Here is a 16655-nt window from a genome sequence, read left to right on the forward strand (position 1 = left end):
ACTGAGCGATAAAGATTGCTTCAATTTATCAGTATGAAGTAAAATTAAATATTACATTGGTTGTTGATTTTTAAACACCTATTTTAAACAAAGGAAGATAACTCCAATTTATAAAGATTCCTGCACCTTGCAAAAGCTATGTAATTTTCTTGACAAGTGCAACATCATTTTGTGCCTTGAATATCTGAGCATATATTACATCAATAAATTACTGGAAATGTTCATGGGTAGTATGTATAGAATGATATGATCAATGCACTATATTTTGTGTATCAAAAAAAATAGTGATCAGCCTTGGAACATTTAGATATCAAGTCAGTCCCATAAGGTTTTGATTGCATTTCATTTTCCTTTAAAAAAAAAAATGGTGTCCATAGTACAAGGATGCCCCACTCGAACTATCATTTTCTATGTTCAGTGGACCATGACATTAGGGTCAAAACTCTTATTTGGCATCAAAATCAGAAAAAAATCATATTTGGGAACAAGCGTACTAAGTTTCAAGTTGATCAGCTTTCATCTCATCAAAATTCATATTGACCAAAAACTTTAACCTGATGCGGAACAGACGGACAGACTAACGGACACAAAGACAGAAAAACATAATGACCCTAAGTGAGGCATAACAAGAATTTGTCCCAAGTACACGGATGGTCCACTCGCACTATCATTTTCTATATTCAGTGGACTGTGAAATTGGGGTAAAAACTCTAATTTAGCATTAAAATTAGAAAGAACATGTGTACTAAGTTTCAAGTTGATTGGACTTCAACTTCATCAAAAACTGCCTTGACCAAAAACTTTAACCTGAAACGGGACGAACGAACAGAAGGACGAACGGACCGACAGACCAGAAAACATAATGCCCCTCTACTATCATAGGTGGGGCATAAAAAAGAACTTACAAAATCACTCTAGAAACACTAAACAGACTGAAACTTCTACATAACATATGGGTAAGACCTCTAGACAACTCATGTGTTATAGAAGTATTAGATACAGATTATTTAAAAACAAGAATGTGTCCCCAGTACACGAATGCCGCACTATCATTTTCTATGTTCAGTGGACCGTGACATTGGGGTAAAAACTCTAATTTGGCATTAAAATTAGAAAGATCACATCATAGGGAACATGTGTACTAAGTTTGAAGTCGATTGGACTTCAACTTCATCAAAAACTACCTTGACCAAAAACTTTAACCTGAAGCGGGACAGAAGGATGGACGGACGGACGAACGAACGGACGCACAGACCAGAAAACATAATGCCCTCTACTATTGTAGGTGGGGCATAAAAACACCTAGTAACACAAACTGCACAGAATCCAAAGGTGGACTCCTTCTTTATCCTCTTTTATCACTCTATGCTGCCACATGCCTGGATCTATTTACAGCAAAGTCATAAAGCAAACAAATCAGATTTCTTTGTGTTTGTTCAATACATTCTAGTCCTATATACATCAATGACAAGTCTTCACAAAAACTGGATTTAAACAAATATGGCTTGTGATGCCTCTTTTCAGGAAAATCTAACGGTTACTATAACATTACTAATGGCCTGAGTCCTTGGACTTGTGGTTAATTGTGAATAATGTAGATAATTTTTATTTTTTTATTACAGAATTGAACATGAACCATTTGACAACAGTCCAGTAATAATATTACAATATATTCATGATGACCAGCTATTAATAAAATGAAACAAGAGATTCAAATAGTAATCAAATATAAATTAAATTCATTTCATAAAAATCATTTCTATCAAATGTTGCTGAATATATATTAACAAGATACTAAAAATCTTCTTTAATAAATATAAATAGCATTTAGAAAACTACACAATACTGTACCGTCAGAAATTATTGCGATTTTTTCATTTTAGACTAAAATGCTTATTAAATTTTGCTATATTGAGAAAAATCCTGTTTATTTCATATCAAACATTTCAAAATGCAGGTTTAAATTATTGTGATTATAACCCTGTCACATTTTTCTCAAAAATAAAAACATTGCAATAATTTCTGAATTTACAGTATATCAAATTGACCATAGTTATGAAATTGGAGAAAGTATTACATTTCTACGAAAGGCAGATTTATTGATGTACATGTTTTTCAGTTCTCTGATTAGTTATACTTAAAAAGCCTGTATGTAAAAACATGAGTATGAAAATTTCAGATGAAACTATGATCCTTTGGTTTAAATCTAGTTAAGCTCCAATGAGTTCTATGGAGAAATCTTATATATATTCATGCTGGAATAAGATAATAGAAATAAGTTGTGTGGTAGGAGAGCCAATAAGGCAACTCTCAATCTAAATTTATTAAGAACATGAATACACTATTTATATTTGAATTTTTGAGAAAATGAAACTTTTTTTCAGTAATTTAGTAAAGTTTTATAACTTTCATTTAAGAAAGGTTAAACAGTCTTTACTCAGGGGAGGCATAATTACACTTATCTTTATAAAGTTCAAACTTTACAAGAATCTTTGGGTGGGTTAGCAAGGTAGTCTCTTATATATCAAAATCATTTGGTGGTTTAATTTCCTGCTTACAACTTATAAACCCGTATGAAAAGCTTACAAAGGGCAAAAAAAGGTTTAAAAAATGTTTGCAATAAATTGCCTTGATAATGATACTTAAAAAGTTCTCGGTATGAAATTAAAAAGAAAAAGAGAAAGCAAAAAATTGAACACAGTGTATTTGCTAGAACTGGTTTGTAAGAAATATTGTTGTACATAAAAAAAAAAGTGTCTTCAAAATACAAACAAAAGTTTCCATTGTATCATCAAATGTCACTTAATTTGTGTCACTATCCCTTACATAACTCTTTTCTTCAATAGAATAATCCCAAGTCAATTCTACAACCTTTGACCCTCAATTTTGCCACAATGGACATACTGATGTCATACAACAATCATGTTTGCACTCTGGTCTGAGACATTTCCTCTTGTGAAGTCAAAATTTACAGAAATATATATGACATAATGAAATTCAATCACATTTTATAAATGAATTTTCTATTAATAATCAATTAATTGCTTTTACACAGGTAAAGAAACAGAATAAGTGTTTATAAAAAAAAACATGGATTAGTATGAAAAACTGAACAACTTGATCATATTTCAATTTATAAATTTGAAATCACATTTGATGTTTTATGTAACTATGAACAGTTAGCAACAGAAAGAGCTATACATACTGAAATAGTGTAATATTAATAAGTTTATCATTAATTCATTAATTCATTAACACATTATCAAATTCACAAAATTCATGCTTTGATACAAATATATTAACAGAAAAACAATAAATTTACAAACAATTTTTTTACAATAACATCTTACAAACAAAAAAGTGACAATATTCAAGTACCTATTTGTAAATCTAAGACAATATTTTAAATGTTATTTAGATATAATCATATTTAAATAACAATGGGCATATTGATTTTCATTTATAAATTAAACAAGAATATTTACCAATAAAGCAATATACAAAAATATATATTAAACATCCAAGGAAGACATTCAACCTTGTCTGTATTATGTTCCAAGGACAAATTTATTCTGTTTAAGTTATGCATGGAAGGGTCAAGGATTTTGAAAAAGGGGGGCTCTGACAAACAAACTTTGAAATGAGACTTGTAAACAGTCTGTGCTGGGAGACAGATGTGTAAAAGCAACTATGCTCTTTTCTGAATTCTAAATTTTTATTTGAAGGATATTTTTATGTAGAAAGTTTTTGCTTTAACCATTAAATTAAATGCAGCTCCATAAGGGGAGATAAAATTCCCTGCCCCTTAAATCTACCTCTGTTATATATTACTTATATGTAAATTGAAATATACATCATATTTCCTTTATACTGTGGACCAGCTCTCCCAGATTTTCAAATGGTCCTGTATATCAATTACATGTAAGTCCCTAGATTAAATAAATAACATGTAGGCTAAATCTAATGTCTGGTAACGGCAATTTGGAGGACTATGCTTGCAAAGATTTGAATTGACAACAATTGTTTGGAGGCTAGAGAATGGACATGTATACTGTAAGTAACATTTGTATTTCCTCGTCTATTGTTGAAAAAAGGAAAAAATGTAAAATTACTTTCATATGGGTTCAAAGATTTTTCTCATTATAATTGACTGAGTATGAAGGTATGTAAATAAAAGAATTTCTTATCAGAACTTGTTTTCTTCTTATAAAGAACAAAATACTCCATGTGTCACAAATGATGTACAGTGAAATCTGAACATACTGAATCCTGCATAAACCAAAAACCTGTATAAACCATACACGTTCTTAAGCACCGTAATACCAAATGTATGCGTTGTGAACCTGATAATAAAAATGAAACAAAATCTTAAGTCCTGGAGAGGTTTCGGTTTAAATAGGTTTCACTGTGTTATCTAGTCAATAAACTACTTTCAATGAATTTTATGATCTTCATTAAAAATAAGGAAAAGACATGTAACTTTCATAGTTCAGTAATGTGTACTGGTTAGTGCACTTAATGGTTAAAAGACAATAGGAATGTCAGCTTGATATTTCCCAGTCTGATGACCCATATTCTTTTTATTCTATATCCCATGATTAAATTCAGGGACATCCCAACAGAGGAATGCCAGCTAGATTTTGGAAAATATTTAGAAGTCTGATATTATTTATCCTTTTCTAAATATATCATGCGATTAATTTAGCAATATTTCTACAGAAATAGCAGCAACCTACATTTCATTTCAATGAATGTCTTTCATATATACTTATTCATTTAAGCCCCTAAATTATAACAATTATATTGAGAAAGATGAAAATTCAGGGATATTACAGAAGTTCTGCTTACATATTTATATAATTCATTGGAAGTGGCTTTTTAAGGTGGTAGACCTTGGTTAAGGGAAGTAACTCTTAAAATCATCAGTACGTTTGTGTCAGCCATTTTTATAAATATATTCTAAGCTTCTAGGATACATAGACTATTTCCAATCTGTTTCAGGTGAATGCTTAAAAAACATTGATGAAACTTGAATTTTACAAACGCATAATTGATTTAAAGAGTTATCTCCCTGAACCAAGGTCTACTCCCTTAAATGAAATCATTTAAAGCTAACAATAACATTTGTATGGCACAATTTACCAAGAGGTAGAGCTACTTGTGACAAATCGTTGTTTATACATCATATCTATTACAAGCTTATCATATATGTAACATATATTTATAGATTTAAAGAATTACATTTTACTAAAAACAAAAAGCAACACTATATAATACGTATAGAGCACTGTGATAAACAAAATATATGACTAACAAAAAGCCAATATGTATTAAATCTTAGTAATTTGAATGGTTAAAATCTATAACAAAATTGTACATAGGGATAGTTTTTCCAAGCTTTTAATGGATGTAATTATGAAATGAAAATGAAAGACTGCTTTAAAAAAAAAGACACACGTCATTAAATATAAGTCAAATTACAGTAAATGATTGTTTTTTCTATAAAAGTTTACTAATTCATAATCTAAAACTTTTTGTAATTGTTGCATTTGCCTTGACGATGAATGATGATTATACTTTATCTAGGACTTAAAATGAAAAGATGAATATAACTGTTGTCTCAAACTGATATAAAGTCATGTAAGCAACTACATTTTATTTCCAAATGTTGAAATGGCAAGGGAGATAATTCATGTTATCTATGTTTATAACTAGGTTTCCAACCTAATTTTTAAACAAATGTTTGTATGTTTTCCTTAAATATTTATGTTATTTTCAGTCTACTTTTTTTAATGTATTATGTAGCACCTACTGGTATATTTTAATGTTAATATTTGTCTATATTTTTGTGTATTTGTAAACTATAGCTACACACTGATACTCAATACCATTAAAAGTTACATGTAGATTCTTAACACATTGTGTTGTTTGCACATTTATTCTTGAGACTCATTAATCTCTGAATTTTACATAAAGAGTCAGTTGCTTAGATTTTGCAGCATTTTTAAATTATATAAATCTGAATATGACCTTTAGACACCAGGTCAAAGGTTACCATTCTGATGAAATAATAATAATTAATTACAATAAAAATACTGACAACAGTAAAAGAGCCCTAATAATAAATATGTGTGAAGTTTTAACTTCTTCTATTTGGCATAGTAAATACAATGGCACCTATCATGTTTTGTTTGTCTTTAAAGGAGTAATGTTTTGATAAATTTGTCTGGTATCTTCAGGCAACCTAAAAGATAAGAAAACACTTTAATGCAAGAACATAACTTCAATTTAATACATGTTGCTTAAAGGAAAATACATTGTCTGTATCATCAGAGAGGACCTGTCTGGTCAAGAGAAGAAAGTCTGTAAAAGTAGCTATTCAACTATTTCTTATTGAAGCCTACACAATAAATATTTAACAGAGTTTTTTAAAACTAGAGGCTCTCAAGAGCCTGTGTCGCTCACCTGTTACTGTATTTACTGATGTTGGCCATCTTGGTTGGCAGGCAGGGTCATTAGACACTTTTTTAAAATAGATACACTTGTAATGATTGTGGCCAAGTTTGGTTAAATTTGGCCCATAGTTTTAGAAAAGAAGATTTTTGTACAAGTTACAAAAATGACGGTAAGTTGTTCAATATTGACTATAAAGGACAATAACTCGTTAAGGAGTTCTCTGACAATTTTGGTCATGTTGACTTATTTGTAGATCTTACTTTGCTGAACATTATTGCTGTTTACAGTGTATCTCTATCTATAATCAAAGCGCTGTAAGCGCTGAAGGCAGTTAACCAAAAACCAGGCGAACGTAATTATGTGCAGTGGCGGATCCAGAAATTTTCATAAGTGTGGGCCCACTGCCTGCCTAACAGGGGTCCTGCTCCAGTCATGCTTCAGTGATTCCTTATATAATCAACCTAATTTTTTTTCAAAAATGGAGGGGGGGGGCACTGAAAAACCCTCTAAATCCGCCTCTGATGTGGCATTAAACATTCATATATTGTACATTTATGTTTATCTAATGAATTAATTATTAAGGCAAATAATTTATATGTTATCAAGGTTTCAATAGCAATGAATATATAAATATATATTGTTTATGGTGAGTCTGCAGTGGTACAAGTTCGCAATGATTGTAGTTGTTCTAGTTGGTAGTTAACGTGGGTTTTAGTTGACTGTTAGTAGTACGTGTTGACTTACATTGACTTAGTACGAACATATAATAGTGTGAATGGACTGGTTTCCCTGTAAAGAAAACTGAGTATGTGTTTTATAGTACAATAGTTATGCGACACAAATCAGACAAATGTTCACTATTACAAGGATCAAAGGTGAGGTCTGACTGACCTGCCCATAGTAAATGTAAATGATTTGTTATATTGTCCCATACATGAATATATATGGTTTAGGGGTGGGGATCTCAAGGGTTTTCAAGTTCTCAAACAGGAAGGGGTAGGGTGACCCCAGGGACTTCCCCTATATTTCATTTGATTTGTTATACTGTTCCATACATGAATATATACATGTATGGTTTAGGGGTGGGGATCTCGAGGGTTTTCAAGTTCTCAAACAGGAAGGGATAGGATGACCCCAGGGACTTCCCCTATATTTCATTTGATTTGTTATATTGTCCCATACATGAATATATATGGTTTAGGGGTGGGGATCTCATCGGTTTCCAAGTTCTCAAACAGGAGGGGGTAGGGGGACTCCTCCTATATTTCATTTAATTAGTTATATTGACCCATACATGAATATATATTGTTTAGGGGTGGGGATCTCGACCGTTTCGTAAGTTCCCAAACAAGGGGGGGTGGGTCACCCCATGGACTCCCCTTATATTTCATTCGATTAGTTATATATATAGTCCCATACATGAATGTATATGGTTGAGAGGTGGGGATCTCATCTGTTTCAAAGTTATCAAACAGGAGGGGGTAGAGTGGCCCAAAGGACGCCACCTATATATCATATGATTTGCCTACATTCAGGTAGTTATTTGTGAAAATAAAGTAAGAATCTTCCAGCTACTTTAACTGACCCTTCAAAATTGAGAAAAAAAAAATACCCCTTCAAAATTGCAGTAATATGTTTACACTTTAAAAGGATCTTACATGCATTATCAACATTTATCACTGAGAAAGAAAATTTATACTGAGACCAGGAATATATATATTGTTAGATATACTGTTCCCAGCTGTCACATTGTATTGGATTTTGACATAAAAATTTGTCAAAAGTAATTCTGTTTAAAATATTTTCTGCTTTTTCTTTCTTTTACATATATCTTTTGGTTTTCAATTCTAGTGTTTATATTCATTTACCAGTGGCGGATCCAGAAATTTTCATAAGTGGGGGCCAACTGACTGACCTAAGAGGGGGCCCGCTCCAGTCACGCTTCAATGATTCCCTATATAAGCAACCAAATTTTTTCCCAAAAAGGGTGGGGGCCCGGTCCCCCCTCTAAATCCGCCTCTGTTTACCATGCATAGATGTATTTTGTCACCTGCCTGGATTCGCCAAAAACCCGGAATTACCCTTATCCGCTTCCGGAATCGGATCCAAAATTGTAATTGTCTTTTCACGGGGGCCATTGTCATTGTGTTCCAATGTTGTTTTTGTCAGTCAGATACGATTTTACTCGTATTAACACATTTTTTGTCAGCGATTTTCTGTATATAGCTAGCGATTGAACGAAATTGACATCGCTGTCATGAATAATAATGATTAAAATAAGTTTTGAGATCGTTTATTTGGAGACTTTGGCGAAAAGGTTTGCAAAGCTATTTTTTATTTTCTTCTTTTAAGTCGAACTGAGACTACTATAACTGTGATATAGTTGTCTCAGAGTGGAAGGCCCGTCGGGCGTGGCTAGTAACCAAGTCGAAAGTGGAAGGATGCGGACCTCGGACCACCTCTAATTTGAACCCCTGCCTCCAAATTGAAAAGATAGGAATTTCGTCTTCTAATTTGAAATTGCCGCCAACAGCATGAACAGTTGAACTTATTATATAATAGACTACTGACGTAGTTGTACTACGTATTGACGACAAACAATATTCCTACGACTTTTGCCATTTGGGAAATCTAAACTACTTGTCTTAAAAGATTTTCGGCGATTAAATATTGTATAATTGTTTTTTGACATCTTAGCCAAAAGCACAGGCGATAATAAACTACATAAAAATTCCTAATGAGCACTACTTCCTATGTGCAACTTCAAATGTTTTGGGTGATTCGACGATCATTTAAGGTTTTTCTAGTCATATTTTTTGTAATTCAGAATTAAAAGTATTAAAAAAGTGTTCAATTAGTTATATATAACATAGTAGCCCAAAAAAAGCCAGCTAGATAATAACAATGGCAAGTATTTCAGCATTTATTGGGTAGACCACAAATCTAGGGTGCTCGCATAATGCAGATTAACTGCATAATAAAATTCAAGATAATAACCAAAAACTGCAAAATTTCCTTAAAATTACAAATTCAGGGGCAGCAACCCAACAACCAGTTGTCCGATCCATCTGAAAATTTCAGGGCAGATAGATCTTGACCTGATAAACATTTAAACTCTGTCAGATTTGCTCTGTATGCTTTGGTTTTTGAGTTATAAGTCAACCAGGTGCTCCGCAGGGCGCAGCTTTATACGATCGCAGAGGTCGATCCCTGAACAGTTGGGGCAGGTATGGACAAAACATTTAAGCGTGATACAGCTCTGAATTTAGATTGTGATCAAATTTTTGACATTATATGGGTTTTTTACACAAAACAAATGTCAAGATTTTACAAATCAATTAAAGATTTCTTCTTCAAACTTATTTAAATCTAAAATTAAATAGTTGACACAGCATAGGTTTCTGACACAGAATGAATGTGGTCTAATGAACTTAAAATTTTTTTTGCCTTTGAGCTATTCATTATGCTGTTGAATATTAATCCTGTCAAAAAATTGTTTGAAGAAATTTTCTTTTTATTTATGAAATCTGAAATGAGAACAAGTATGGACACAACTTTTAAGTTTGATACAGCTATAAATGTGGATTGTGATTAAATAGTTGACACAACATAGGTTTATGTCACATTATGAATTTGGTTTAAGAAATGAAAATTAGAATTTAAAGTTTTTAAATTTAATATTAAACTATTATGGTTCAATATCCAAAATGTAAATAGTCATGTCTGGCAAATGTCCAACATACATTATCTAAAAACATTTTAAATAAGATAAGGAAAGAAAGCTTCATCAGCAACATTTTATATCGGCAAATTTCCAATGAAGTTATTTACATAAAGTTATTGGCAAATAAAAATAGAAAATGACATCATAGTCATGTCTGGCAAATTTCCAACATATATAATCAACTACTATTCTATACAAAGAAAGATAACTCCAATTAAAAATTAATTGCTATTGCACAATATTGTGCAATTAGATATTTCTTGCTATTGTGCAATACTGTGCAATTGAAAATTTCTTGCTATTGCACAATACTTGATATGGAATCCTGATTTGGACCAACTTGAAAACTGGGCCCATAATCAAAAATCAAAGTACATGTTTAGATAAAGCATATCAAATAAGCCCAAGAATTCAATTTTTGTTAAAATCAAACTTATGTAATTTGGACCCTTTGGACCTTAATGTAGACCAATTTCAAAACTGGACCAAAAATTAAGAATCTACATACACACTTAGATTTGGCATATCAAAGAACCCATTTATTCAATTTTTGATGAAATCAAACAAAGTTTAATTTTGGACCCCCATTTGGACCAACTTGAAAACTAGGCCAATAATTAAAAATCTAAGTACATTTTTAAATTCAGCATATCAAAGAACCCCAAGGATTCAATTTTTGTTAAAATCAAACTAAGTTTAATTTTTGACCCTTTGGACCTTAATGTAGACCAATTTGAAAACGGGACCAAAAATTAAGAATCTACATACATAGTTTGATTTGGCATATCAAAGAACCCCAATTATTCAATTTTTGATGAAATCACACAAAGTTCAATTTTGGACCCTTTGGGCCCCTTATTCCTAAACTGTTGGGACCAAAACTCCCAAAATCAAACCCGACCTTCCTTTTATGGTCATAAACCTTGTGTTTAAATTTCATTGATTTCTATTTACTTATACTAAAGTTATTGTGCGAAAACCAAAAATAATGCTTATTTGGGCCCTTTTTTGGCCCTTAATTCCTAAACTGTTGGAACTAAAACTCCCAAAATCAATCCCAACCGTCCTTTTGTGGTCATAAACCTTGTGTCAAAATTTCATAGATTTCTATTCACTTAAACTAAAGTTATAGTGCGAAAACCAAGAAAATGCTTATTTGGGCCCTTTTTGGCCCCTAATTCCTAAAATGTTGGGACCAAAACTCCCAAAATCAATCCCAACCTTCCTTTGTGGTCATAAACCTTGTGTTAATATTTCATTGATTTCTATTCACTTTTACTAAAGTTAGAGTGCGAAAACTAAAAGTATTCGGACGATGACGACGATGACGACGCCAACGTGATAGCAATATACGACCAAAAAATTAAAAATTTTTGCGGTCGTATAAAAACTGCATTTTACCCTTATGTTCTATTTTTAGCCGTGGCGGCCATCTTGGTTGGATGGCCGGGTCACCGGACACATTTTTTAAACTAGATACCCCAAAGATGATTGATTTGGTTTAATTTGGCCCAGTAGTTTCAGAGGAGAAGATTTTTGTAAAAGATTTCTAAGATTTACGAAAAATGGTTAAAAATTGACTATAAAGGGCAATAACTCCTAAAGGGGTCAACTGACCATTTCAGTCATGTTGACTTATTTGTAAATCTTACTTTGCTGAACATTACTGCTGTTTACAGTTTATCTCTATCTATAATAATATTCAAGATAATAACCAAAAACAGCAAAATTTCCTTAAAATTACCAATTCAGGGGCAGCAACCCAACAACGGGTTGTCCGGTTCATCTGAAAATTTCAAGGCAGATAGATCTTGACCTGATAATCAATTTAACCCCATGTCAGATTTGGTCTAATTGCTTTGGTTTTTGAGTTATAAGCCAAAAATTGCATTTTACCCCTGTGTTCTATTTTTAGCCATGGTGGCCATCTTGGTTTGATGGCCAGGTCATTGGACACATTTTTTAAACTAGATACCCCAAGGATGATTGTGGCCAAGTTTGGTAAAATTTGGCACAGTAGTTTCAGAGGAGAAGAGTTTACGGACGATGGACGCCAAGTGATGAGAAAAGCTCACTTGACCTTTCAGGTCAGGTGAGCTAAAAATCAGGGAAAAATTTTCAACCTTAGCAATTTGTACATAAAATCTTTACCAAAGTAAACAAAGGAATGCCTTCTTTGATTGTCAGGACATTATTTCTTGTATCACAGTATTTTTTTAATTTAATTTTAATAATCAACATTGAAATGAGATAAGTTCTTGAATGAATGTTTCGTATTTCTGATTATTTTATAATTAAATTCATTCAAGATTTTGATAAGAGTAACATGTCTTTAACTGTATTGGAACAAGACAATACATGCACTTTCTGTCATTTGATCTCTGTTGGAGGGTTGTCTAATTGGCAATTATACCACATCTTATTTTATAATTATTTAGGCAACTGAAACAATTGATATATTTGTCCTTTAAAAGAGAACAGTCCTTAAACGTTCACTGCCCTGTGATGCCATTAAAACACTTTTTATTTCCTAATTCTTACTTTGGTAAGTCTTTCTTTTCTTTCCTCCTTGAATTTGCTGGCTGTGGTGGTACGATGGGCCTTGATGTTGGTCTAGCTACAGATTCAACTGTGTATTTTATGTTTGTGTATTCTCGTCCTACACTTTGCTGAAAATATAGGAGTAAAATTTCTGAACATAAAACTCTCTTATTGAATATCCATGTCCAGCCATGACAGTGATTGTAAGCAACTGTAATAATTTAGGTTTTCTGGTTTGAATTATTTTCTTTCAGGGGCGTAAAGAGGGGTATCTGAATGGATGAATGCAAAATAAAATTGATACATCACGATGAAAGAACAATAAAATATTTCTTGCACGGTGATCTTTTTACTGATTTCACGACACAGTGAATAACAATCTGTTTTCATGGCTACACGTGAAATAAAAATTACAAAACAAGTTGCATGAAAAAATAAACGTTTAAAAACATTACTTTTTCAAACTGAAAACCTAAAACTAATCCCAAAGAAATAAATTTAAAACAAAGGCACACAATTTGATGTTTTCTACAGTATTAAAAAGTGGATTTGTCGACTTGATGTAAATATGATTAACTGTTTTTTTAAGAGTGAATGTATTAGTATATGTATGTTAGTAACTAATTGAAAACACAGAAGTTTGTTTTTATTTATGACAACACAAAGAGCCAGAATTAGCTGTGTTGAAAATGAAACCATACAAACAATTACTAGCAGATAATGACCAACTTTCAGCCACAGACTCTTCAAGGAATTATTTTAATGGTTTAAACTGAGATAAAACAAGAATCTTTTTTCATTGATAGGAAACCATGCCCCAGTCATTGATACCTTATTTCAATTTTAAGCAAACATTGCAATAAAAAAAAAACAAATTCAGCTATTTGATGCGACCACAAATTCATGTTAAACTACTGTGGATTCATTTATTTTCGTGGGTATCAATTTTCATGGATAGAGAAAAAAGACGTTTCGTGGTATACGTAAATTCGTGGATCGCTGATTACAACAACAAAAAATTAGATACGTAATTCGTGGATTTCTTTTTGATTTAGGAGATCATATAACCTCCTTGGTTTGATCAATAATAAAACAAACAAAAAAGAAGGAATTTATTGAAAAAGTTTTGAATTGTCAAAATCCTCGCTTGGTCATTTTAGGTTAAAATGTTCATTGAAAACTTCTATTACAATAATGGACAGAGACAACTAATTATTTGTTTGTTTTACAATTTATAAATTCTTGTATGAATTCTATAAGGCATTCAAAACTTTATGATTGAAAGCTCATTTCCCTAATCACGATATAATAAACACTGATATAAGTATAAGGTGTGAAAATAAATGTTCCTGTCATAAACAATATTACCTACGGACAATATCACCGTACTTAATCCTATTGATGTTTAATCACTAGTAAACCAAACTATGACATGGTAATTAACAACTTGTAGTTATTTTCCATGAACAGTTTTAATCAATTTTAAAAAGTAAATTATCATTGATATTCGATATATTTATTATAGATTTAATCAAAATACTCGTATCTTCTTTCAAAAAAAAACAACAAGTGTTATGTTACAATGTTTACCGCTAGTCAACACTATACTAGAACTGCATAACATAACTGGAAATAAACATCCGACTCCATACACGTTTCTCAGGATTATTCTTCGTTGAATTCTTAAATTCGTGGTTCGCTGTGACCCACGAAAATTGGTATACCACGAATAAAAATGAATCCACAGTACATTAAACAAAAACTTGAAACTGATAATAAAGAACAAAGTGATGCAGACAATGAAATCAAAATGCTCCCCTAAAGCCAGTGATCGCAGGCAGGACATAAAAGAGGAACTAGAATCAGGCAGATATTTAAATATCCTTGCAGACTGGACAAAAGCTATGATGTAGTATTATTTTGTGTCTGACTGGATGGAAATTCTCAGCAATGAAAGAACAGTTCAAGAACATATTAATAAAACATTTGTCTTCTGCATAGAATTGAGCAAAAATTATAAATGCACAAAGTCAAGATGGCCTTTTTTCATTAGATGCTGTTATGAGAGGATTTCTAAATTGTACAAACCATTTCCTAAGTAAAAGCAAAAATACATACAAAATTTAATTATTATTTTTGTGAGAATGCAAATTACATTTGTATTTTAGTGTTGTATGGATAAAAAGGATTGCTGAGTTTCACTTTCACAACAAAATATAGTGTTCTTTACAAACTTTTTTTTTATATGGAGAGAGTCATTGTTAATAATAAAATGGCTTATATTTAGCCAGCTGATAATTGCAAATTATAAATCTATTTATTTTTTTGTTACTAATTAAAATCAATCATCAATCATTTGAATTAGGCAGCTAGTAATGTAGAATTCAAACTAATTTCTTATTAGGGCTATTCCAGAAAAAAATGTATGGTGGGGTTGGAAGGCAGTTTGTCACAGCACCCACAACCCAGACAATTGTAATTGAGAATCGTAGTGCATTATACATGTGAAAAGTTGCTCTGATACCCATCATCCATGTATTATTAATATAACGTGCCTACCAACCCTCCCATACATTTTTTTCTGGAATAGCCCTTAAGCATTTGATATTTTCACAAACCTCTTCTGCTCGTTTCCTTTGTTTTTCTGTTTCTAAGTAATGAAGTACAGCCATATATACAAATTTATACTGAGCTTCAGTTTGTACCATACCAGATCTCTGAGATCGTACCATTTGTATTGTTTTCTGTATATCTATTTCACACTCCAATCCTGTATAATATATGGAAGCACAGCTGTTAGGATACTTTATTGTTTTTGCAAATTCTTATAAAAACAAATAACATGTTGAGAAACACTTTTCTCAAGTTATATACAAGCCTGTTCACATATTGCTACCACATCGATTGTGCTTCAACATTGGCATGAAAGAAAGACATCATGTGTCAAAAACCATGTGTTAGATGTTATTTCTAAGCTGGGCAGGTGCTCTCAAATAATGTATAATTTTATAAATTGTAAATATTTTTTTATATTTTTAATATGAGAGCAAAAAAAAACATCAATATTTCAAAATCTTGCAGTTTCTATAAATACTGCTAAAATCATTAATTCTTGCTTATTTTGAAAAGGAAAAGTTTGATATAATTTATACTTATTGTATTGCAGTTATCTCCCTTCCATCAATCAGTATTGAAATTGGATATCATTAGAAATAAATTAGGACCTATAAATTTCAGTCTATTTTTTTAATTGCTGATGTCAGAGTTATTTTACATTTCAGAGACTAAGGTTGAAACTTCATTTAATTGGTTATCTATAAATATTTAAATAAAAGTATTTCATGCTAAGAAAAATCCAGAGAGCAAATAATTGTTTCAAATTTAGTATGTCCATTATCTATGTACAGTGTAACCTGTGACACACTGAAGGACCAGAAAACATGTAAGATTAAGCAGGGTGTCGAAATACTTAAGTTTTTTCTGCAAGGATAAGATTATTTTGGGACCATGAAAATTGTCAGTTAAAGCTTGATGTTGGAATACTCAGGTGTCGGATTAGGCAGGTTACACTGTAGAAGTCAGACATGGGATATGATATCAGTGTTGACCTGTCAATAATATAAAGTATATAACTTACCAAATAGTTTGATTTGATTGAGTATAATATCTATCACAATAAATGTTCCAGTTCGACCAATACCAGCACTGTAATACAAAACAGGTCAGGTAATTCAAATATACAAAAGAAGATATTAAAATTAACAACTAAAGGTCACTGGATTGCCTTCAACAATGAGAAAAGCCCATACCACAGAGTCAGAGTTCGCTTTCTTTAACAGCTTGGGTATAAAAAATTATTCAGGAAGACACCCCATTTCATTTTTTGTGTTTAGTATCCAAATATTTAATTTCTTATACATTTGTATAGTCTCTG

The 16655-nt window shown here is 31.6% G+C and overlaps 1 protein-coding gene across 10 annotated transcripts in view; it reads right to left on the reverse strand.

The window, feature by feature from the left end:
* LOC139501986 (tyrosine-protein phosphatase non-receptor type 11-like) overlaps positions 1 to 16655 on the reverse strand; it is a 462346-nt gene that overhangs the window by 411437 nt on the left and 34254 nt on the right. For 4 of the 10 annotated variants that reach the window (XR_011658703.1, XR_011658704.1, XR_011658701.1 and 1 more), the window contains exons 12-16: positions 16359 to 16426; positions 15340 to 15491; positions 12722 to 12849; positions 5088 to 6244; positions 1603 to 4874 (exon numbers count right to left, since the gene is read on the reverse strand). Coding sequence is in view for 6 of the 10 variants with exons in the window: in XM_071291303.1 (XP_071147404.1) it covers positions 6181 to 6244; positions 12722 to 12849; positions 15340 to 15491; positions 16359 to 16426 (412 nt within the window). In the remaining 4 variants the exon portion in view is untranslated. Of the gene's footprint in view, positions 1 to 1602; positions 6245 to 12721; positions 12850 to 15312; positions 15492 to 16358; positions 16427 to 16655 lie in introns of those variants that run through there. The other 6 variants (XM_071291303.1, XM_071291304.1, XM_071291301.1 and 3 more) reach the window with 2 other exon arrangements.

The sequence above is a fragment of the Mytilus edulis genome, chromosome 13 (assembly GCF_963676685.1).
Source record: "Mytilus edulis chromosome 13, xbMytEdul2.2, whole genome shotgun sequence".
Classification (NCBI taxonomy): Eukaryota; Metazoa; Mollusca; class Bivalvia; order Mytilida; family Mytilidae; genus Mytilus; species Mytilus edulis.